We start from the raw sequence: 25,515 nt of genomic DNA on the forward strand, positions 1-25,515 counted from the left end.
CCTATTAGAAGAACTTGATCCAACAGCTGAGAAGGTCATAAGTTAAATCAGTTGAAGAGAGTCCAATTTCTAGTTTTAAAAGCCCTGCTATCATTCCATGGCTTCCCTTCTTGCTGTGCTAATACGGCGCTAAGAGTGGAGGAGCTGAATGTGTTCGGAAAAATAGACTTATCTGGACATGTTCAAACCAATGTAGAAAAGAAATGCATTAGCACCACTGGAAATAGATCCAAAGTTCTGCATAGCAGAGCGGGGCTCAGTGTACTTGATAGCAATAATTAAGCAGAGTATTTTGGGTATTTATCTAGAGAATAATGGAGTTGAAAATATGACTTAAAATGGATAGTGATAAAATGAAGCCATTTCTCTCCCTAGACTTTACTGCTTGGCTTTGTGTCTAGTAATATGGACTGAAGGTTCTGCTAGAATTTCCCTTCTGTTGTCTCTACAACCCACTTAGCTTGCTTGGTTGCATTTAACACTGACGAGTGCTGCTTAACCCTCATCTGCTGGAAATTCTGTTACTGCTGTTTGAAGACCTCTGAGTCAATTGGAGGTTCCCCCATCCCATGTCACTGTTTATTGACCAAAATACATTTGGTGAGTATGTTGCTCATACAGTTTTCGTAAGAGATATACAGCCCCATCCTCTGCAAGTTTACTCAAAAGCAAGTCTCACATGAGCTTACTCCCATGAAGGTGTGCATAATCAAAAAGTAAGAAAGACTTCCTCGATTCCCCCCACACTGGGTCCATTTATTAAATCTAAATTAAGCAATTTTCTTTTGTCATCATAAATCATTCTGACACAAATTTTCCATTATTTCCCAACCAAGTTTAGCTTATCTATTTACTACTTGAAATAAAAAGCATGGCGTCAAGGCAACCAGTTTTATCCTATACAATGACCTGATGATGTTGATAGCCAGCGAGGAGTCACCTTGCTTAAAGACTGCAGGGCCAGGGAGCAGGTTTTGTTTTAGGGTTTGACTTCTGTAAGTATGGGTTTGCAGCCTTCCCATATGAATCTAGTGAATGGCAATTGCAAGAAGTCACTATGTGATGATAAAATGGGTCATCTGAATATACCCACAGAATATCTTTGGAAGATTTATCAATAATATGAATTCCTCTTACTGGAGATTATATATATTTCTTCAATGTCAATCCACTGATACAACCAAAAAGGGCGGCATTTGCAGCACATTATACCGATCAGCTCTACTGAATTGGGAAAATTCATTTCTACAGGATGTTTCAATCGATAAGTTCTTTAGTTGGGTGGAAAAGTTGGATTAGTATGTGAGATAACTATCAAAATGTGGCAGTTTGTTTTAATGTTGCACCTTACAAATGACTCTTCTGAAAACATCCTATGATTTAAAGCAACAGGAAAGGGTGTAAAGTTGTTACTTTCATCTAGACAGATTTGAGAACCTACAGCAATTTCTTCTATGGAGATCGGCTTTACTCTTACACTAGCTCTTGTTGCTGGAATTTGACCTGCCTTGTCTCTGTTATAGCTGAGTACTAACAAAATATTGATTTAATCCTTCATGCCTATCTTCCTACATCCTAATCCCTAAGAATGTTTACAACGGAAATGACCACCTGCTTGGAGAGAGCAGAAAAAATGATGTTTTTGCATTTAGTTTATATAATGTTGGTATGGATATTTGTAAAAGGACATGCATCATAAGGCAATGTTTGCATAACTCTGAAGATCACAAAGTCTGCTTTTATGTTCTGTAGCTTGGTTGGTATGATCAACGTAAATAATCTGAGTGCAGCTAACAAATTATAATACAGGCAACTCCCCATTTATACAAGAGTTATGTTCCAAGGCACCGCACGTTTAAGTGAAATAGTGTATATTTGAAATGCCATCGGAAAAGCCTGCAAACACCCCATTCTGCCCCCCTCCCTTCTTGTGATTTTTTTGGTCACTTCCAGGTTCAGTGCAATGCACATATGCATGGCCGTGCACATATTGAAGGTGGGTAAATGGAAGGTTGCCTGTATTCCTATATTTTAATACCAACCTCATTTTCTGAATGTGGATCCCTGTCCAGTAAAATATCATCACCCATGCTGAAGAAAGGTGTATCAGCCAGCTTGGGGAAATCCCATGGCTTGCCAAAATATATTTTAAAAAGGGACTCAATAAAGCTCTGATCTGAGCATGGACAGTAGCCATAGGATGCTGGCTGACTTGTGGAAAATGAATGGGACAGGGAATGGGGTATCTGAGAAGGCACGGCTGGAACCCTAGACAGCAACACTTTCCACTGCAACAGATTCCACTTGTTGCAGGTTCCACATGTTCATTCATTCTTAAGTGCTTGGGAGGGTGTGATAAGAGGCTTTATAGAATATAGAACTGAGAACCTCCCTGCAAGTTTACAATCTTAAGATTGGAATTCAATACACAACAGGGGATTTATGCCTCATGATAAGCTTGGGCCATCCCACATCATGAATCCAAAACTCCAGGGGAGTTGCATCTATAAGACACCACAGCAGTGTACCAGGCTCGGCTCTGGGTGCAAGACACTTGCACGTGTTGCCAATAACACCCAAAACATGCATAAATGAACAAAATTGGGATTGTGCACCCCGAACATAGCTTTCAGTCACCCCTGCACCACACACCGACATGTCCAGCAGAGTAGGAGACAACATATGAACCAATGCTTCATTTGGGCACAAGCCACTCTCAAGCCTAGTGTCTGTAGAAATTAATAATGCGTGAGCTGCCCAAATGTGTCTGCTATAAGTTTTAGCATGCATGCACTGACATGTATTGTGACAAATTTGTAAGACTAGAAACGTTCAGGACAAGGTAACTATAATCTTTTAACAACTGAAATGTAGAGGTTTCTTGCGAGATTCTCATAAATGCTGTTAATATAAAGTAAGTTTGCACAGAATGCTGGTTGGGATGTTTCAAATAACTATATCAAAACATACAGTAAAGAGTTCCACCAGGCTGCAGTTTTATACTCACTCTCTAGAGAATAAATCCCATTTAATTCAGTGGGTATAAAAATATATTTAAAAAATCATGTTCTGGAATGATATGTAATTAACCACATATGGTAAGAATTTACTGCTTTTAGTGGTATGGCTCAAGAACTGTGGATTGTGTCCAAGAAAGTCATCCTGTTCCCACCAGGACTTCTGTTCCCACCATGAGATTTCCCCTCCCTCTTCTCACTGCACACTCTAATATGCTCCATAGGATCAAGGGAACTCCCCAAAACAGATTTGAGAAGCACACGGGATTGGAGGAAGTTCTGTTGCACAAGTGGAAGTTCCAGCACCAGCAAAAAGACTTTGTTGGATACAACCCTATTTAAACATTTCCAGGTGTGAACATTTGGAAGTGTCTATTTTATACACAAATTAGCACAACAGAAGTGCAGTGGATCATAGCATCACAGTGGAATGCCATCCAACCTAAAGCAGCTTGGGGTATTATATGGGACCTACACACCGATAGCCTCACTTTCTAACCAGAACTACAAATGAAGTGTTGGGGTGTTTTTTATAGAGAATGTCTGCAATAAGGTGGAAGGGGATGAAGGTCCAAAGTCCCGTACTTCCTTCGCTTTTAAAATGCAAAAGTATATATATGTGTGTGTGTGCATTTCCATTCTAAAAGACACATGGGAAATCCTGAATTACTATTATTTTGCCTAACACAAGCATGACTAACCATGCAATGTGCACATATCAAATTAGGCTGTGGCATAATTTCAATGTGAGTTTATGATGTATTTAAATCTTACATATTAGGGTGGGGGACTGCAGGGACAGGGTCCCAATTCAGCCCTCCCAAGTTTATCTATCTGGTCTCTCCCCCTCATGCCCCCCCCCACTAAGACCCTGCCCCTCACGTCCTGCTTGGCACCCTCGCATGTTTTTGCCTTGAACTCCAATAACACCTTTTGCTTGCCTGCATGTAGAACAGAGGTGTGTGTGTGTGTGTGTGTGTGTGTGTGTGTGTGTGTGTGTGTGTGGAGACTAGCCTACTGTATAAAATTTACATTGGTTGCTCCACCCTTATTTGACCCAGCCCTTCCCACCACTGCCATGTGGCATTTGGAACATTGACCAGGAGGGAATGCAGTCCTTGAGATGAAAAGCATTCCTCACCCCTAAATTTATGCATTTTTTCACATGTACGCGTCCAAATGTACATAACTGGGTGCATGCCGCCAGAGTGGGTCTTTGCCCTTTTGCTGTTGTGAATGCCTATAGTTTAGCCAGTAATGAAAACATGCTACCAGTGCCACCAAATTGCACCAAGGGACATAATGTTGTGTCATCTGCAATCATGCTGCTCAAAGATAACAGTACTGGATACAGTATAGGATTCAGCTTCCTGATAATTTTTCAGTTTGGGTGGTGTGTAGGGATCCTGAAGTTGTAAGATTGCATTGAGCAGGCAGTAGAGCTGTAAGATCTCCAAGGATCTCCAACTCTAAAAGGCTATGATTCCGTAACCAATTTCCTAGTGAGTCCATATGATTGTGAAAACATGTTTATAACAGGTACATGCGCAATGGCTGGTGAAATCTCCAATTGGATGTGCTGCGGGGGGGGGGGGGCTTGGTACTGTAGTTGCAATGGAGGAATGGGACTAAGCTTCAGTGTTCCATATTGCATCTTATCCTCGCTTGTTGCCTACAACTTGCCAACCTCTGCTATAACGACGCTGTTAACCTCTCAGCAAACCTCTGATTGTTGCAACATGTTATACTTGGGGCTTCCTTTGAAAAGCATTCAGAAACTACAGCCAGTTCAGAATTCAGCAGCCAATTGTTGACTGGAACCAGGCAGTCAAAGCATATAACACAGTTCTAGTCCGACTGCATTGGTTGTCAGTTTGGGACCCCGATATCTTAAGGACTGCATCTCTCCACTGGAACCTACCCAGATCCTGCCAATACCATCAGAGGACCTTCTCTGTGTGCCCAACCTCTCCCGTACCACAAGAGGTGTGGCAGGTGGCAAGGCAAGATTTTTTTTGTGTATGTATATAAAGCAAAACTCAATAAAAATTATTTTTTAAAAAAAGAATGGGCTTGTTCAGTGTTGTCGCCATTTGTAGAATGCTTTTTCCAGGGAAACATGTCTGGCATTGGCCTTGTCAACTTTCAGAAGCTAGGCAAAGCATTGTTATTCACCTAGGCTTTTAAGTTGTTAAGTAGGATCATACTATAAGCTGATTTATTTGGCAGGGTAGGCTTTGTCCCTGCAGTATTGTTGGATGAATACTTTTTACATAAAATGTGGACTTTTCTTGCATTTTCTTGATGCACTTGTTTTTTAAAATGTTTGTTAATTTTGTTGCTTTGAGTCATTCTTTGTGTAGAAAGTGACAAATAAATGCTGGTGATGATTGTAATATTCCCATGGTTATCAAGAGCTGGATAAATTAGGCAAATACATGTGTTTTTACATAATTTAAAGTTACAGTATTGACTTGGTTCAGTTCTGCCTGCAAAGTTCTTGAAAATAATCACTGTCTATTCGAAGGGCTGCAAGTATAGCTGTTACTTCCTCTTACTTTTGGCAGGGTGTTTGTACTGTCCTCCTAAGGTATCTGTTCAGTCCAGTCCTCTCCATAAGTGGCTGGTGCCCTGGCTCATCCTAAAGGGGACTGGACTTCCACCCTTTCTCAAAGCCCAAAACTGCCATTAACCACCTCCATGACCATAACTAGATATGAATCTCTTTAGATTTTTTTTTTTAAGTCAGTGTACCCAAGCGGTATAAATAGCCTAAAGTGCGGCAGGGCCCATGGTGTATGGTAACTGTTCAGTGTAGTCTGGCACCTAGCCAGACCCTTAGATATTTATCATCCTCTATATATAAAACTGATTTTGCACAGCATTTTGAATTGTAGAGGAAAAGGTTAGGAGCTCCCCTACCTCAATAACAAATTCATTTGATGTCTCTCCTATTTGTTTCAGAGCTGATCTTGTACAAGGCTTTCAATAAGCCTTTCTCATACAATCTTGCATGGATTGTGCTCCAGTCTACCTGACAGCCCCATTTAACTGGCATATATCTTGAGAACTGGTGTTGCCAGCCAGAAGGGAGAGGCCTAGGTTATCAGCCCAGTTCAGCCATGATTGTCTAGGGCACATCCTAATTCCTCATGTAAAACTGTTCTTCACATGTAAACGTTGATAAATATTGATTTAGTTCACACAGCTGGAGAAGTTTAATAAACTGTTAATTAGCACAGATTAGACATGAAAATCTATACAAAACTTGCAATGAAAGATCACATTTCAATATCCACACAGTCCAATGAGGAGAGTTGTAAATGGTTTTATAGTTGTTCCTTTCAATGTATTCAGAATGTTGTATTTTGTGAGTGTGGTCCAACTATGCCAAGCTCTAGCAACCGATTAACACCTTGAACCAGCCTGCTAATTAATATGGTTTTCCTGTGATACCTCCCTGATCCTAATACTTAGAAGCAAATAATTGATTTCGGGAGGGGGGGGATCCATCTGATAATGTCTTTGTTAGTAACGTGGCATTGCTTGCCACTGCAAACACAAGTAATTCTGGGGTAGACAGAGCAGATCAAGAGAGATTTTCTGTATGTGTCCTAATCCAATTTTAAACACTTTCCTATACAATAAACCCATTTACTTCCATTCCTGCTCCCAATGTGATCTTAGCATCCTATACTAGAAGAATGCGAGTTCATGAAATGTGCCGTACATCGGATTAAAATTAACCCACAACAAAAGCGTGTGATCTTATGAATGAGCCCTAGACCACAATAATTGATCCTGAATGAAGATATATGATACAAGAGCTCTAAAAAGTAGCATTTGAGATAAAAGGGTGTGCTTGTTTATGTGGTTTCAGAAAGGAGAGATGAGTTGGGGGGGGATTTAAGAAAACAAAAAAAACCAAGATAGGCTCCTTATGGCTGCAATCCTACTACACTAACCAGGGAATGAGTTCCTTCCGAGTAAGCATGCACAGGTTGACCCTAGCCTTGTTCACACCTTGCACCAAACACAGGTACAAGCGTATGTGAAAGAGTGTACACGTGGACAAGTCGGTACACGTGAACTGTTTGCGTATGCAGGTTGCACACTCACTGAAAGTACTTGAACTTAGCACGGGTCCAAACCTTGTTTTTACCGTATCTTGGGCGCCCTGAGCAGCTGAGGCGGCCCTGCTCCGAGTCCTGGCCCGCCCTGACTTACCTGGGAGTAAAGCCTATTGAACAAAGCAGGCCTATTTGCTGGCCAATTCCCCTTCCCGCTCCGCAGGCGGGTCGAGGCTGAGCGAGGGGGGGGGGTCCTAGAGCCGCTGCTGGCCAGCTCCTTCCCGGCGCGGCAGAGAGGGAAACGCGGCGGGCTGGACAGGCGCGTAGGCCGCAGCCTCACCCGTTTCCTTCCTCCCCATTTTCCTTCCTTCCTTCCCTCCTTCCCGGTGCCTGCCTGCCCGGGCACCCCCCCCTCCCCGAGCCGGGGGCTTCTTTCTCCTTTCAGGGCATGGCGGCTCGGGGGACTATTTGGGACAGGAGCCCTCCTGGCCCGGGGGGCGGAGGAGGTCCCGGCCGGCAGACACTCCTTATACGGCCCGGCCCGTGTTACCTGGGCGCGGGCCAGGCGCTCCTTCTTTGGGCAGCCCCGCGGCAGCGCAAGGGGCCTGGGGGGGCTCCGGCCAGGCCGCCCGGGCTCGCTCGGTGCCCGACACCCAAATATGGAGACATTCCTGTGGGTCGGCGGCAAGGGAGGGCAGAGCCCGGCCGGGAGCCTATATAAAACCCACCGGGCTCTCTCGCAAGCCCACCGCTGAGCTGTAAGAGCTGGGAGAAGCAGCAACCGGAGCTAAGAGCCAGGAACCAACCCGAAGGTGAGGAGGAGCGGACGGGCAAGGGGGCTGGATCCGGGCAAGACCACATGATTGGGGGGGGGGGAAACCTCCCAGCCACGCGGCCCCGGGGATACCCGGGAGAGGGAAGGTGGAGACATCGCAAAGCCAGACCCGAAAGGAGGGAGCCTTCCAACTCCTCTCCGGTGCAAAGCAGAAATGGGCAACAGGGAGCAGAAAGCAGCGGCACCCAGCCTTCTCCGCCTGGCGTTCTTCAATTGCTACTGCTATTTTTTTAAAAAAAAGTTAAAAAGTTTTTTACATTAAATTTTAAAAGAGATCCTGCCTGCATCCAGCCTTTCAACCAGCCCGGGAGCAAGCTTTCAAATTATGCAGAATCTCTCACTTGGCTTAGGCTGCTACTAAGACTTGTGAAGATTCTGACACACACGCTCATATTGTAAGATGGAATCATCCGTAGCCAGAGTCTGCGGAGTCCCACGGCAAGGATCTCTGAGATGCGGGCTCAGGGTCTGACTCTGCCACTCACGGAACTCTTGTGACTTTCAATAAGTCACTGCTGGCCACTTGGAGGCGACTCTGAAGGAGAGGGAAGGCTAGAAGTGACAGCTGCCAAGTTATAAATTCCCTGGGATGAAGAAATCCACATCTCTCTTGGAACATAGCTGGTTCCATTGGTATTTATAATTAAATTAGAAGGCATTTCCTTGGCTTTGAAGGATCCAGCCCTTTTGTCACCGTGTTTTTTATTACTGAATGAATGGTAATTTTACTGTGTGTTAGGTGCAGGGTGTTGAGCTACAAAGGATGGGAACCATTTTATTTGAAGGATGAGATTTGATTCTGGGTTATTTTTTTATCCTTTGCTTCCCTAATTCCCGAAGGTTTCATGCACAGAGAAAGGGCTAACCCAGTTGGAAGCCTCTGTTACACCAAGCCGGATTCTGTAGGGTGTAGCTACCGGTAGTCCCGGAGAAAGTCAGGGGTCCCCTTGTCCCCAGGACAATCCATCATTTGCAGCACTACAGCTCAGAGTGGTTAGTGCTGCCCAGAAGGTTTCTCAAGGAAGCAAGCCTTCAAGCTTTTCCTTGCAAACCGTATCTTCCACAAGGAAAAATATCCCCTATTTTGTGAGCTGTTGCACGCTGTGTCGTGCTGTTCAGATTGTGTGACAAGGTTTGGGTTATCTCCATTGAGATGTAAAATGGACCAACCTTTTTCAACTTTGACACTCTCTAAAAGTGCTAGTCCCTTTAGCCGTGTGTCATAATAACTTGTATATTTGCATCTTAATGTGGGGATCTAGAAGTGGTTGGCCTGCACATCTTTTAAGAGGGAGTTGGATTTAAATTTGATTTTTCAAAGGTACAGCTCCAACCCTAACCACATTTACTATAGAGACCAAGTAGCACTGAATTCAGTAGAGCTCTCTTCTTATTCAAAATGTGTTGGTTTGCATTGTAAAGCCTAACCTATTACTCTGGAAGTAACTGGAGACAAATGGGACTTCACCCTAAGTAAATGTGATTCAGTTTCCCGACCCCAATAAGTTCATCTAACTATGCTGAAGATTCAGCTGTTACTTGGTGTTTTAGTTTGCAGATCTTTATTAACAATAAAGTAAGCAGGTAGAAGGGGAGCAGAAAATAATTTATTTTGTGGCCAGTGTAGGAACTGCTTTCTCCAGATGGATGGCCTATACTCCCCCACCATGGGAGAGACCCCCTCTCAGACTTCCATAGATCAGAATTCTGCCCGTAACCTCTAAGCTTTTGTGAGTAGATGCCTGCTGCCTGGTTGCTTCTTGTGAACTCTTCTTGCTTCTGCTTCGTCTCCAGAAAGCCGACACCATGTGTGATGAGGATGAGACCACCGCGCTCGTATGCGACAACGGCTCCGGCCTGGTGAAGGCTGGCTTCGCCGGGGATGATGCCCCCAGGGCTGTGTTCCCCTCCATTGTTGGCCGCCCACGTCATCAGGTATTTTAGCCTCATCTGCCAGCCATGCCCCTCTCCAGCTATAGGCAGGTTGACATCTGTTAGATTAACTCCGGTTCTACTGGACCCTGAGTGGGACTGAGGAGATAATAGATATGCTAGATGGGCCACAGCATTTCTCTTTTCTTTTCCCCACTCCCATTTGGACTTCCTAGGATCAGAAAGATTAAGTCTACAATTCTCTGAATTCTTACTTAGGTGTATGTACCACAGAATTCTACAGAATACAAACACCAATAGAGCTGTGGCATTCAGTTTATGGACTTCCCAGGGGCACAAGTCTTTTGAAATAGGGATATCAATAAAATGATTGCCCTAGTAAGCATTTTTTTATTTGGAATGTGGGATGTCCATCATGGCCTATGAACTTATACTATCTCTGAAAAAGAATAGGAAAGTAACACATTAAGGGAAAATCAGCTATTCTAAGCAGCCTATTACAATGTTCCCTATTTTCCTAAGAAAAGGGTAGAGTTTTGTTTGTTGGTTCCCTAAATATATTCTGTGCAGCTGCTGCTGGGTGAATCCTTCCTGCACCTTGTACTTTACTCTCTGTTGTGAAGGAAAGGTCTTAGGGCCTTGATAGGAATAGCTTAGTGTAGAGGACAACAATTAGGTTGTCATGATCCACTTCCTCAGCCCTAAGAAGATGCTGAGACCTTTTCCCACTTCCTTCCTAGGGTGTCATGGTGGGTATGGGTCAAAAAGACTCCTACGTAGGGGATGAAGCTCAGAGCAAGAGAGGTATCCTGACCCTGAAGTACCCCATTGAGCATGGCATCATCACCAACTGGGATGACATGGAGAAGATCTGGCATCACACCTTCTACAATGAGCTCCGTGTGGCCCCTGAGGAGCACCCCACCCTGCTCACTGAGGCCCCCCTCAACCCCAAGGCCAACCGTGAAAAGATGACCCAAATCATGTTTGAGACCTTCAACGTCCCCGCCATGTATGTGGCTATCCAGGCTGTGCTGTCCCTCTACGCTTCTGGCCGTACCACTGGTGAGTGACAGGACCAGAAATGGGGAAGAGAAAAGGAAGGATGTCCAGGGAACACTACGAGTCCAAGCAGAGGGAGAGGGAAAGACAGCTTCTTGTAGTGCAACTACGATAGGGGATGCCCAGTCATTGATGTGGGTTTAGGTACACAGGAAACTGTCTTGTGCTATATCAGACCACTGGCTTTTCTCAGTTAGTATCATCTATGAGAACAAGTTGCTGGACCAGATGGGCCTTTGGCCTGATCCAGCAGAACTCTCTTGATGTTCTTACATAGACTGGCATCAGGAGCTTTCCCAGCCCACTTCTTTAAGGAAAGGATAACACTCATTGTATACTTCTAAATTCAGTCTGCCGCTGAGTCTCCTACATGCCTTTCCTGGCACTAAGACTGTCAAGAAAAGGAAGAACCTAGCCACTGGCATGAACAGTTCAGTGATGGAGGCCTCCTACACACCTAGCCATTAGCTAGGATGCCCACTAAGAAGGCAGAACTCTTGTCTGCTAGCACTGCCTGTGGTGCCTGGCAATCTCTCATCTAGATACCAGCAAGGTTGCATCCCATTTGCCCCCTTGCCGGTGTGTCCTGTATCAACTTGATGCGTCAAGCAGGTGTTGCAGCCTCCTTTGCTAACTTTCGCACCCGTTTCTTGTTTCCGTAGGTATTGTGCTGGACTCCGGTGATGGTGTCACCCACAACGTGCCCATCTATGAGGGTTATGCTCTGCCCCATGCCATCATGCGTTTGGACCTGGCTGGCCGGGACCTCACTGACTACCTGATGAAGATCCTGACTGAGAGAGGCTACTCTTTCGTCACCACCGGTAAGGAGCGCAGCCTCTCCAGCCTTCAGCCCTTGTGCCAGCATTTGACTTACACCTCCCCGCCCTGATTTAGAACCATCAATGCCCTTTGCACCGATAGGCCCTTAAGACACTAGCAGAGGCCTTTGAATAATATTGAGGAAGCCAAGCTTTGCTTCTGGTCATCAAGTAGAGGATGAGCCTGGAGGCTGATGCCAGGCTCAGTGGAACCTTAGCTTTAAAATCCACAGCCAGCCCATCTCATGTTATTGGCCTCATTCATAAAAAGTGTAGGCTAGACTTTCTAGCCCACGTTCTCCCTCTAGTGGCAGATTTTTAAACGTTTAAAAACTGAGCTTCAGTTTGATGTACAAGGTGCCGTGCCCGTAATTTTATTATGTGCCTATTGGCCGTTCTCCCCTCCTGGGCGGGATTCTCCTTTGGCAGGCTGCTAAATTCTTCCTCTTCTCTCTTGCTAGCTGAGCGTGAGATTGTCCGTGACATCAAGGAAAAGCTGTGCTACGTGGCTCTGGACTTTGAGAATGAGATGGCTACCGCTGCCTCCTCCTCCTCCCTGGAAAAGAGCTATGAATTGCCTGATGGGCAGGTCATCACCATTGGCAATGAACGTTTCCGTTGCCCAGAAACCCTCTTCCAGCCATCTTTCATTGGTATGTATCTCTCTGTTGAGTGTCCTCCCTACTGACCTCTCTTCTACGAAGAATTCTTTGTATGCCTGTGGTGTGAGTGGCTTCCTTCACTTTTCTGTTCCCTTTGCCACCAGGTATGGAATCTGCTGGTATTCATGAGACAACCTACAACAGCATCATGAAGTGCGATATTGACATCAGAAAGGACCTGTACGCCAACAATGTCATGTCTGGTGGTACCACCATGTATCCCGGTATTGCTGACCGCATGCAGAAGGAAATCACCGCTCTGGCTCCCAGCACAATGAAGATCAAGGTGGGCTTAATTCCATGCATTAGTGAATCACAACTTGTATGCATTAGGCATGCAGGAGGGGGAGACCTAATGCTTAGGGCAATTGCATGCTTTTAATCATAGTGCTTTCGAAGGCATCTCCTTGCAAGAACATGAGAAATAGAGGAGAACAGAATTTAATCACCTTGAGAGGGCCGCTCTTGCATGGCTCACCCTGTTCTCTGCTTATACAATCATTATCATACAAACGATGCCACCTAATTAACTGGGTAACTTTAATACAGTATTAGAGGTGTTGCTAGGAGCTACAACTGGGAATGTGGAGGGCCATGCCTTATTGTATGAGGACTGGATTAGTATTCCTGTATAACTTCAGGTATAGACCCAAATGGTGGGAGGTGGTGCCACTGCTTATAAAGGATGCTTCTGTCTAGGACACCTTTTACAGAGTTCTTCTGTCATTATCTAGGTACTCCTGTATTCCCCCCCCCCCGGCCGCCCCACTTGCCAACTGAATCATTCCTTTTCTTCTTGCAGATCATTGCCCCACCTGAGCGTAAGTACTCTGTCTGGATCGGTGGCTCCATCCTGGCTTCCCTGTCCACCTTCCAACAGATGTGGATCACAAAACAGGAATACGATGAAGCCGGCCCATCCATTGTCCACCGTAAATGCTTCTAAACATGTTTACAAAAAAAAGAGAAAGGATCACTATTATTACTTGGTTACTACTCTCAGGATGACGACATTGTGAGTTGCAGGCTGTTGAACACCTGCAACGGCCACCTCAACGTTCTATTTTGTAACAATGTCTTTGTTGCTGTTGCTGCAGACGCCATGTGACACTGAGTGTATGTAAAGTGTACATAAAATTAATTTATTTTACCTCATTTTGTTATTTTTCAAACCAAGCCCTGTGGAAGGAAACCAAAAACAAAAAAATACTTCAAGAAGCATTAAATCATCAGTCATTCTGTCATGCCCCAATGCAGCTGGCTTTGTGTGATTTATTGCTCTCAAATGCTGTGGGTTGTGCTATTTCAAGCCTTCTGGCTTTCCCCCTCTTTCAAGTAGTTGCAATACATAAATGGGATGGGGAGGTGGTTTAAAAAGGAAACCCGCATGGTAATGATATGGGATTCTATAAAGAGGCTTTGATTTCCAGAAATCCACACACACAGGTTTCTGTGAAGAGGGTATGCTTAAAATATACACAGAGCTGCTATTACGGATGGCTCGGTCAGACTGAGTGATTAACCCCAGGTCACCCAGTGATAGCTAAGCAGGGATTTTAATTCATATTCAAATCTAATGCTCTCAGTCTGTACCACACTGGCTCTCGGGACTGTTGATGGGAAAAGGAAATTCTTTCTAAATAAGAAAACTAATTTCAGTTGCATTCTTGTGTTTCTAAAGAAACCTAGTTTCTGCCCTCACAATCAAGTTTTACAAAGATGCGTAACATTCATAACAGACCCAGTTGTTTCCTTGCATTGTGCAAACTCCTTCACGAGATAAAAGTTGTTTTCCTGCAGAATTCAGAGGCACTGTTTAAGGATATCCACAACTGCCTTATTACTAATTCAGACTAATGGCCCATATTCTTGCCTATCTGTATTGCTGGAGAGTTTCCACCAAAGGTCTGTCCAAGAGACCTGCTATGTGAGATCCTTTAACTAGAGATGCCTGGAATTAAACCAGAGATATTACATATGCAAAACATGTGCTCGGCCACTCAGCTATGGCTCCTTCAATTACTGGGTGTCAAACCTAACTGAGCCAAGGACCTAAAATACCCCAGAGGGCAGGACAGATTAGCACAGCACACTTGGTGTGCAAAGGGACTTGCAGCTCCCAGCTGTTCTTTTCTTTATCATTCCCTCTAAAGGAATTGCATTAGATTCTCGCTAATGTTTGCTAGGCTGCCATACATTTGGAAAGAGTCTGAAGGTCACCTGGACCATTTTACTTCAGTCAAAAGCCTGCCACATCCCAAGGGCTCAGAGCAGGTTACGGTGTGGTATCATAAGACCATTTCCTGTTTGGAAGACCTGCAGTCTAAAGGAGTTTAAAACGGAAATCACTTGCACTTTTGGCTTTACTAAAGGGAAACTCCTTCCTGACCTGACAGCCCAGGCTTCCATTTCCATCATACCCATTCTCTGGATTCTTAGAAGCATTTCCACCCTCCCCAAGGCAGCACAAACTTACCTGTCCTTTGTACCTTTTCATCTCACCTGTCTACTTACCTCGCTCTTGCACACACACCCCTCTTGGAAAAGCCTGGTTATAATCTAAACCTGTCTTGGCTTCCCAAATCACACCCCACACATGGATCTGTGACTGACCATCCATAGATGGCTGGGGCCCATCACTACCTTTAGCATCTTCCAAGCAGGTAAAACAGGCTTTGAAGCATCCACAAGGAAGCACAAAGATGGACTTAGCCCGGGTGGGAGCAACCAGACCTGTGGAGCCTTTGCAGAAATGCTGCTCCCATCTTCCTTCCAGGGCACGTGGGCAGTCCTTGCATGGTGATGGGATCCTCTTGGCAGCTTAGCCCCACTGTATGTCAAAAGCAGAGAGCAGGTGCAGACCAGAGGCCCCTTGCCAGAGGAGACTAACACAAGGGCACATTCAGTAAAACAAGCTCGAATCATCAGGCTTGGTAATGAATCAAGCCAGCTTTCTCTGATGCCTTGCTGGAAATGCTGAATACGACAGATGTCTCGATGACACACAGTGGGAAAGGTGATACTTTTGCAAGGCTGGGCGCCTTTTGCTCTCTTTTCAGCAACAGTGGGAGCAGTTGCAGAAGCTGGATGGGATTCCTCCAGTACAAGCCCCACACAGAACTTCGGGAGCAAGAAATGAGAACAAAAGCCAAGTTCTTTTGCAATTTGTAGAATTGTAGAGAGTCGGAAGGGACCCAAAGTGTCATCTATTCCAAACCCCTGCAAAGCCCCTCCATCGAAACACATGCAGGAGATGTTCCCAGTGACTTGTGTCCTTTATTCTTGGGGTGGGTGTGAAATATGTAGATCTAGCCCATGGGTCCTCCTCATCTGACCTACTTTCCTCAACCCGTGGCAATTTAGCTTAAACAACAGCTTCCCATTGGAGCCAGCAGGAATTTTAATAGGGGAGTGGAGCTCCAGATGAACCCTTCCCCTGCTGAAAATAGAATGAAAATAGAAACACCCTCCTGCTGGCTTCAATGGGAGGCTGTTTTCAAGCCCGGTTGCGTCAGAGGGGAACATTTGGGAGAGGGAGGGTCACAGCTGGGGAGAAAGTTTATGCATTCTTGGGAAGCAACATACAGTGTAAACCGATGCCAGTGACAGATAATGGAATGTGATTCTATTAGCCAGGCAACACGTACGTCAGACAAGCTGACCTTGGCAAACTGGAAGGGAACAGAACGGAGGAATTTGGTGCTTCGCAATGTTACCAGGAGGTGGTATCACCTGAGCAAAGCTGCTCCTTCTGAACTGGTTTCTCGGCACGCTCAGAGTAAAGCCTCAGGTTCTCCTCAGGTGCCAAAATGTCTTGGGCCAGCCCTGTATGGGGATAATACAGGGCAATTGTAAGGACTGCAAGAAGAAAATGCATGGGAAGTGCTTTGAACACTTGAAAGCTCTATACAAATATAGAGCACGGGGTTGGACTGGATGGCCCTTGTGGTCTCTTCCAACTCTATGATTCTATGACTGCTATTACTATTACTATTGCTATTATTATACATTCCTGAGTTTTACTAGGGTGTCCCATTCTCCTATATCACAGGGCTGATATGAGTGCCAAATGTCTCTTCCTGGGCGTCAGAGAACTTATAGGCTGAACTTGGTGAAGACCTATTGATCCAGCTTGGAACAATAAACAGATATGTTTTCAATTGTTTCTGGGGCTGTGCAGAGAGTGGGCACCTGTTGTATGTCGACAGGCCTGCTATTCCACAGAACAGGGGCAGCCCTGCTTCTGAGATCTTTGGAACATGCAGGAGAACCCCTCCTGCAGACCGCAGGGCTCTCCTCTAAAGTATTCCAAGAGTGCTTTGCAAATATATGCCACCAGCTTCCCATCAACCTGTGGAATGCTTATTTCACAAGTCAGATATAGCAAGGCAGCAGGGCTTTAAAAATAGAGAAGCCTGGCTTGCAGACCATAAAATGCAGCTCCCAAGGAAAGCTGCCCAGGAGGTTCTTGCTTGCCTGACGCCTGCTTTCAAAATTTCATTGTGCAAATCTTCACATTATCTGGATGGTTGTCGTACATCCAGCACACGTGTAAATCCATCCTATTTCAGGGAGCAACGTCTTCAGAATCAGACCCTGCTTGCCCCTTTCGGTTTGGCTTTCCCCCTTCTTGTGGCCCCAGACTTCCTTGAAGTCAACCTGTGCTTACTGGTGGACCATAGAACTGCATAATCTTCCTGCTATTCCTATCGCCCTTCCTGAGTCTGGAGGGCATTGCTGGTTGAAGGGATATATATGGGAAGGAAGGAAGGTGCCTTCAGCCCAGTGCTTTTCTTCTTGAAAAAAAAAACCACGGTGCTGGTACTCACCATGAAGTTGTTACAGTAAGTGCCACACTTTTAACCACCGCTTTGCTTCTAGGGGGAAAAAAAAGAGAGGTCCCAGTATTGCACCCCCCAGAAAAAAACCACTGCTGGTGCTTATTGGGATGGTAGCATGGAAGGCAGAGCGGCTAACAGGGGCTGGAGCCAGAGCCAAGGACACGCAAGCCAACTAGTTCTTGGTGGTAAGTTTTTTGTCCGCGTGCTCCTCCCTGCTGTGTTCTACAAGGAAAATTTGGAGACTAAGAAGGAGCTGAATGGATCAGCTTCCACTGTGTGCAACATTTATGGAGGGTCCACAGGTCAGTGGCAGAATGACCTACTTGCATTCAGAAGGCCCTGAGTTCAGCTTCTGACACCTCCAGTTGAAATAATCAGAGTTGGCTTCATCAGGACTAGGAGGAGCAAATCTCATTGCCTGTCACAAGATCCGTTTAGAAACAAACTAGAGCCCACGCTGAGCCAGTGTACACACTACGGATGAATTCAACGTAGCACTAAGGAGATCCTTCTGTCAACATAAGAATTCCGCTTGACTGGCAAAACGATCTCCCCTTCCCTCTGTCCTGCATGCTGTTCTGGGGGTTCCCACAACCTTCTAGAGCAGATCTGGGGGAGGCGTGCAGCTGCACTGGGAGAGGAGAGTGAGGGGAAGCTCCATTGTGCTAGGAACAGTCTTTGGGCTAACATTCACTAATGGAACTGAGTAGCTGAATCTGGCCCTATACCTTTAAAGTCAAGTCGAAACACACTGCCCACCTCAGAGAATTCTGGCACTGGGCACACTCCTCTCTTGTTCGCCAAGACAGACGGATGCCAGCAGTTTGTTAAGGGTTGCTGGGAATTGTAGCTCTATGGGGGATAAGCTACAGTGCCCAGAATTCTTTCCAGGGGAGGAATGTTTATTGAATGTGCTTTAAAGTTATAGTGCGTATGCAGCCTGAGTCTCCAGGATAGCGAAACAGGCTCTATGTAAACCAATAGGTCATAAGTTGAAATCTAAGGCTCTTCTGGGATATTAGCTTGAATAAAGAGGGATTTACCACATACAAAGGCTCTAAGCCCCTGAACTTTATGCTGGGCCACTGTTTAGCTAGAGGTCTCAAGTCTTCTTTGCACAAGGGAATTCTATATGAAAATCACCTCCCTCTCCTGGGGCGACCACCAAGCTGTTCCTGTGTTGATGGGAATCTGAGTGTTGAGAACGTTTCTGTGGCTTGAAACCTTAAAAAAAAAAAAAGATACTGAGGATTACCAGAAGTTCTCCGTTACATGAAGACCTTTGGCAACATTGCAGTTCATACTGGATTACCATAAGGCTCTGTAAGTTATAGAGGCAGCCTCAAACCTTTTATTTCAGAGTAGTTTAAATATAGTAGCCAAGATATTTGCCTTATGCTGGGACATTAGCCTTCATAGTAGATTGCTCTTGCAGGGCCAAACTAGATGATAATGTTGAACACCATCCCCGTTTCCAAGCAGGGCATGATTCCAAGGGTTCCAGGCGCTTACCAAGGATTTGTGTTTCTTTTGGAATGAGGGACAGCGGAGACTATGGTGTCTTTATGATATATGGTTTATTTACACATATATACAACCTGAGCCTACAATGGAGGGACTCACAGCATTAACACCCCAAGATGGCTTTGCTTCTCCCATAGCCACAACCTTGGATTCAAGCACAAATTAGGCATGGGGCTCTCTCTCTCTCTGGCTTCCCAGTTTGCACCTCTGCTTCTAGCTTCCAGCTGACACACCTTAACTCTGCCCTTTGTCTTTCTAAGTACCAGCAAGTTTTTTTGGGGGGAGAGGAGCATTTGTCTTCTGGCCACATGCTTTGTTTCTTAAGTACCTTTGCTACCCATACTAAGGCCATTAACTCACCAGGAAGCCAAGTGGGCTATTCCAAGAATTGAATCTGTGCTGGATCCAGGAATTTGAAGGGGGTTCCAGCATACAGCCCGCCCACCCCCATTTATAACAATATGTTAGTTCATCCAATGCAGCTGCTTGGGGCAGAAAACTGTATTGGCCGAACCAAGGAGTCTGTGTACATGTTCATGCAAGGAAGCAAGCAAGCAGTTATGTGCCATTGCTAATGCCTGATGATGTACACTTGTTTGATTCAGTCACCGGTTTTAGCCCTGACGAAGTTATATCAGAAAAGTGTGCATTGCAGTTTGAGGTGCTTAACCCATGAAGCTGAAAGGTTTGCACTCTTCCTGCTAACAAAACAACATTTCCGCCACTCCACTTGGATTAGCAACAGCAAAGGTTGGGTTTTTTAAAATCATCATCAAGCCCCACCTCCAAGATAAATTGGGGTGGTGGCCACAGCTAGAAAGGGGCTGAACACCAGGTGAAGGAATAAAATGGGAACATTTACTGGGAATCTGTCTTCACTGTGAGCTACCATTAGTGCTTTTCTATTTTGGGAATACAGAGTGAGCTTTATAGGGGGGTGTCCCATATGTGACAGCTGATCAGACAGAGATGCCGAGTGGTGTGTGTGTGTGTGTGTGTGTGTGTGTGTGTGTGTGTGTGTGTGTGCCATTTTGCATTACAGAGCACTGAGGCCACAAGCCCTGAAGGGAACAGATGTGCCACATTTGTGGTCATTGCTGATGAATGGCTGGATATTATACAGACCAAAAAGAAGCAGGCTGCAAGCTTGCCTGTGCTGGAAAAGGACAGGGATGACTTAACTCAGAGAGTGATCAATGTTCCTTTTAACTGCGGCAGCACCTGCTTTTTCTGACTCTACACTTCCGAGGGTTTGAAGTTTTGGCTTATTGCAGAAGACATTACAGGCCATAGTCACTTCAATAAAACGAGCTTGCTGCATCATGTCAATGGCCCATCTAGTCCAGCCTTCTTAAATAAATAAGAACTCCTGCTTTCAAGATGTACCGGAATGGAGAGGAAAGCAGGTGCTGGTGGCAGGATCCTTGGGTTCACCTGACATCATAGTCACCAGAAAGGAAATGGGTATGGGGATCAGAATGTTGGAGGACAAGTGGAGTGAAGCCATGAAGCTGGGATTGGGATTGCCCATCAAGCTACCCTAAGGCTCTTTTGCTAGGCCACACCAGTGTGCTATGCAATCCCAGAATTACACCCCAGCATTCTTTGCGACCATTTGAGTGATCCTCAGTTCATCTGCTGGACTGCATGCTTCTTCACTGGCACACCTACAAACATGGCCACTTGGGGAATGCTTGTATTGTCCGGCCAGGGCTTGGATGTCACAGCCTTAAATGTGATGCTAATTGGGTGTAGTGATTGGACTAGGTTGGGAGACTTGGGTTCAGGTCTCCACTCGGCCATGGAGTAGTCACTGTCTTTCAGCCTAAGCTACCTCAAACAGTTGTTGTGAGGATAAAAAATGGATAGTGAGAGAAGCAAGTATGCCTCTTTTGAGGAAATATGGGATATAAATGGGTTTTTAAAAGAAGTCCCCTGTTAGAAGTCGAAGGGCAATCAAGTTCCCTAAATTCCAGATAACTTGAGGAAATTACAAACCATTACCTTATGGAATGTTGTTATGGAACTCAGGACAAGGGTGAACAAAACAAAGTACTGTATGTAAATCCATTTATTCTGTTTATAAACCCTGTTATGATTGTCACCTTCTGAGCTGGACAGAGGTCTTTGTTACTCATTAAATGTTGCCCTAGGAGGGTAATGAAATGTTTACCTCCGGTATTTCTATCTCAAGCATCCGTAAGCGCAGATCTCCACCAGAGGCAGGGAAAATCTCAACTGGCAGGCTGAATGCTATTGTTATACCACAAGGTATTTCATGCCTTTTTATAATCCATTCCAGGAATTTACTTGGCGAGATGAAAGAGGAGATTACTCTTTCCTTCGGAGCAAAGAATACACACAAATGGTTGCTATATTTAGAAACCATACTCTGTTTTTATTGAGTTCATTTACGTTAGACAGGGTGCTTTCAGACAGAGGCCTAAGACTGCCAACAGGTCGTTCAGATATCATACTCAGGTCATTGGCAACAGCCTAAAAAAAAAACTTACCAGCTTTTCCACAGACTGGGCAAATCCTGATAAACTGGTGAAAAAAATATATATACTGGCATTTTGATGCTGATAAAGTCCCATAGATGCTGGAGAAAACAGAAGCAGTACTGAACCAACAATACATATTCATTTGGAAGGATCCTTAGTAAATAAGCTGTTCTTGATACTGACCAAAAGGGCAATATGATGAAACAACAATAGACTGGGAGAAAATCTTCCATATTGTTTGAACTCCATTTCACTGGGGAAATTCAGAGACAAGGGACAATTCAGGGACAACAGTAATGCAGGGTGGACTGCTACAGAAACTATGACCACCACTAACACTTTTATTCCTAGTTGTCATAGTACAAGTGGGAGCTGCAACAAAGTTTTGCAGTGTCAAACTCTTCTGTTCAAGGTTCTACCCCCTTCCATTCCATCTCCTCCCTCCCAGTTTTTAATCCTTTGCATACTCTGCAACAGATCATCAGCATTCTATGCCCATTGAGCATTCTGTCCCCAATCATCTGCTTGTGGGAAAGATATCCAAAGTAGATGGAGTAAAATACGGGGGGGGGGGGCCTCCAATTTTCACCAGAGGGTTTAGACAGTTTAGACAGGTGGCACATATTTCCTTTGAAATCAATTGAACATGCAAGTTTAATAGTATTTAAACTGAACTTGGGTGTGCCAAATTGCCCTAATAAAGCGTATTTCAAATGGGACGTATTTCAAATGGGTCGTTCAGCAGTCCCTATTTTAGTCCAACCATCGTTCCCTTTCTGACGCTGGCAGAGACGCAGCCTATGGCTGGCAAAACCACACTGACACATAAATTTGCACGCCTCCCTCCCACGTGACACTGCACACAGTCCAGCTATTGCCATCTCTTATCCCAGAGGATTGCAAACAGGCAGTGTGGGTAATGACTGCAAGGTAGGACAGGCAAATATATAATCTTAACATGGCTAACTGAGCCTTCCAAGAAATGTGTGACTCTGAGAAATACGATCTCTGCTCTTATTTTCTCCTGCAGAATGATTTCACCTAGGAGGTGGGGTGTTTGGCTCTACGGGTCTAACAAACTGCCATAGTTGGGGAGGGGAAGGAACGGACCTTAACTGGTGTCTCTAAGAGTTCTTTGCCTTCCACTTTTTGCTGTTGCTTCTTTGTGAGGCTATGATCATTCTTCCAATTACTTTGCACATGATTCAAAACAGAGTGGACTGTGCGGGGTGCTGTGAAACAGAAACAAAAGCGGCCTAGCAGGGGGGAAGCCTGATCTGAACTTTGCAAGTCTTCCATTTGTAGGGAACAACTTTTAAAAACAAGCAAGGAAGCAAGCAAGCAAGCAAGCAAGCAAGCAAGCAAGCAAGCAAGCAAACAGATAAAGGAGCCTTCAAAAACGTGGGACTCACCTCCAGCCTGAAGTGGTAGCATCCATTGCACCACCTCAGGAGTGTATCATTTCATTCTCCTATTGGTGTTGACCAGGAATTCCACTCAGGGCCATCTTTAGCTGATGCGGCACCGGGCTGCAAATATCCGCCCAGCGCCCCCAAATTACCACGGATAGTGGGGGGAAGCTGCACACTGCCAGCCATTGGGGGGGCGCAACTCCCTCCCCCAGGCCGCTGCAGGAGAGCAATCCCCACAGAGGCTTGGGAAGGAAGCTGCGCACCTGCCATATGGTTGCCGGGGCGCAGCTTCCATCATAAGCCTCTGGGGATCACTCTCCGCCCATGGAGGCTTGGGAAGGAAGCTGCACGCCCGCCAGCCATATAGCTGGTGGGGTGCAGCTGGCGTATGTGCAGGGAAAGGGGAGGCCATTAGCAAAGCCGTGCAGCTCCCCCACTGGCTGGGGTGCCCCTGTGAGGCTGGCGCCCTGGCACGATGCACCACTAAGCCCTATGGGAAATACAACAGCAATAAATTAAATAATAAATACTTTGCTACCCTTTCAAGACAGCTGAAGTGGCTGCTTCACTCTGCATAACAGCTGGACCAGCCCTGCTTAAAATGAGTTGAGTGGCACAGTGCACCCCTTGGTAAACGAACAACTGAAATGTCTGCTTCAGCAAACATGGTTTTTTATTATATTCTAAATGCTTCATAATGCCATTCACACAGAAGTATCTTGGCACAGTTAATGTTTTGAGTAACTGATGAACTGTTGACTTTGGCTAAGTGAGTCAGTTCATAAACTGTGGAGAGAAAAAACAGATACCTCCAGCTCACGGTTGTTCTGTAATGCTAACCACCAAGCAACGCTACAGTATACAGTCTTTAATGGAGAAGTCAATATGGGAAGGAAATGAATACTAATGTCTCAAGGAGACCTCAAGTGGGCAAATTTGGAAATGAACTTGACTACAGCTACCGGTACTCTATTTGCCCTGGGAGATGGAGATGATCAAAAACACTTCTGTCTGGGAAACCTGTCCTTGAACGCCACACAAAAATTCCCGGGGTCTTTTTGCCTACAGAAAGCCAGAGAGCCTATAATAATATGTGACAAGATTCCATCACCTCCCATCAGTAAAGAAGTCACGTTTCATCAAAGCATGATTTTCCATTCATCTCTTTTGCAGTATCCCCGGAGGAAAAAATGGTTGTGTCCACATCTTTTCAAATGTCTGTCCTTATACTGATGGTGGTTAATAATATGATTATTTTGGTTATTATTTATTTTTATTTATTCTCCGTGTTTATTTTTTAAAAACCCTGAATGTAACCCCCCTCCAATTGAGCTAAATGAAATGCTCAAATTTAAGTTATGTTTATGTTCATTTGTTGACGATGAAGTTCACCTTGAATGCTAGTATTTTAGTGTATTTCATTCGTTTTAGTTGCTAGTCAAAGGTCCCGACTGTATCTTCATTCTCAATTGCAGCCAGATCTGAGTAGGTGGAACTGCATTTGCCTCTATTTGTCCTTTATTGCCTTTCCTTTGCCCCTTTTTTTATTTAAAATTTGTTATTGATTTATTTAGGGTTGAGCTTTTTAAAATTTTGCCCAAAGTTGTTCAGCTTATTGGTCAAAATTGAAGGGGAAAAAAATCCCTTTTTTTGATTACCATACTTCCAGATTTTCCAGGACATTTTCCTGATTTCCACCCGGACACTGTGGCTGACTGTGGTATTCCATATATGCCCGGGAAAATCCGGATGTATGCCAACCCTGATTTAGTAACCAAAAATGTGCAAACATAATAAAAAGAAAGAAAACAAAGAAACAAAAATCTAGTGAGACCTCGTTGGAAGCCGCTGCTACTTCTTACTTTCTGGCTGCATTGGCAGGGGTTGCCTACCAAATGCCCATGAAAACCCTAAATTTGGCACCTGAGCACAACAGTGTTCTCCCCCATTAAAGAGATACAATGTTTTCACGTTACCCTTGAGAATGGAGCACAATCCCGCGAAAATCAAGTATTTTAAAATCTTAGCTGGATATGTGCTTTATTGCTTTCATGCACACTGCTAAGAGATGACTGTGATTAAGCGGTTTGCAAATTTTTAACTAAAATGTGAAAAATCGACTGTAGACTTGCTCAGTTCTGGCTGGATCATGCCTCAGGGTGTTGCTGTTTTAAGAAATCTAGGAAGACAGATTCGAAGGGCACAAGATTTAATTATCGTAATCTTGGCAAGAGGGTGCAATTATTTAGCTCCCCCAGGGGTGCAGCATTGGGGGCCACCACAGAAAAGGCTTGTCTCCTCACCACCGATCGGACTTCCTTAAATAAACCTACATTGAGTGCCCCCTTTAACTCCTCAAAGCGACACTTTCTCGGGCTGTGTAACTCTCAAGAAGCTAGATTTCAAAGGTCTGAGCAACGTAACCCTGAATTTAGTTAAACTGATCGGTTCAACGACAGCTACCGGCGCAGGCGAACAAGCCTTAGGTGGCCCGCACCGTCTGCAATCACGTGCGATGCCCATCTGGGGTACTTTTTTTATAGCAGCAGCTGCGTTGGTGGGTGACTAAAACCTGGTGACTAACACCACTGCAGAGACGAAAACCAACAACCGGGCAGGTTCTGAGAAAATCCCGAGGCCACTCCCGCCTCCAGGGACAAGGACAGCCGGAGCCCGAGGTTTCCCCGGCGCTTTCCCCCAGCCTCCCACCCGTTAAACTCAAAACATCCCCTCGGGCTCGCCGGCAAGGGACCTCCTTCGAATGTTTTCCTGGAGCCTCGAAGGCTCGCTCGTGACGTAGCCACAGGACGCCCTCCTCCTCGCGCGCCGATTGGCTGAAGCGCGCGGAGGCGGGTGCGGAACGTCGCTGTTTGT

General features: G+C 45.2%; 1 protein-coding gene across 1 annotated transcript; it reads left to right on the forward strand.

The window, feature by feature from the left end:
* Positions 1-7,834: 7,834 nt before the first annotated feature.
* On the forward strand, positions 7,835-13,612 carry ACTA1 (actin alpha 1, skeletal muscle). The gene is made up of 7 exons (XM_035108472.3): positions 7,835-7,899; positions 9,717-9,857; positions 10,556-10,880; positions 11,540-11,701; positions 12,160-12,351; positions 12,465-12,646; positions 13,163-13,612. Exons 2-7 carry the CDS (start codon positions 9,729-9,731, stop codon positions 13,304-13,306), a joined length of 1,134 nt encoding a protein of 377 aa, XP_034964363.1. The 5' UTR covers positions 7,835-7,899; positions 9,717-9,728; the 3' UTR covers positions 13,307-13,612.
* Positions 13,613-25,515: the final 11,903 nt, after the last annotated feature.

This window comes from Zootoca vivipara, chromosome 3, assembly GCF_965207765.1.
Source record: "Zootoca vivipara chromosome 3, rZooViv2.hap1.1, whole genome shotgun sequence".
Lineage (NCBI taxonomy): Eukaryota > Metazoa > Chordata > Lepidosauria > Squamata > Lacertidae > Zootoca > Zootoca vivipara.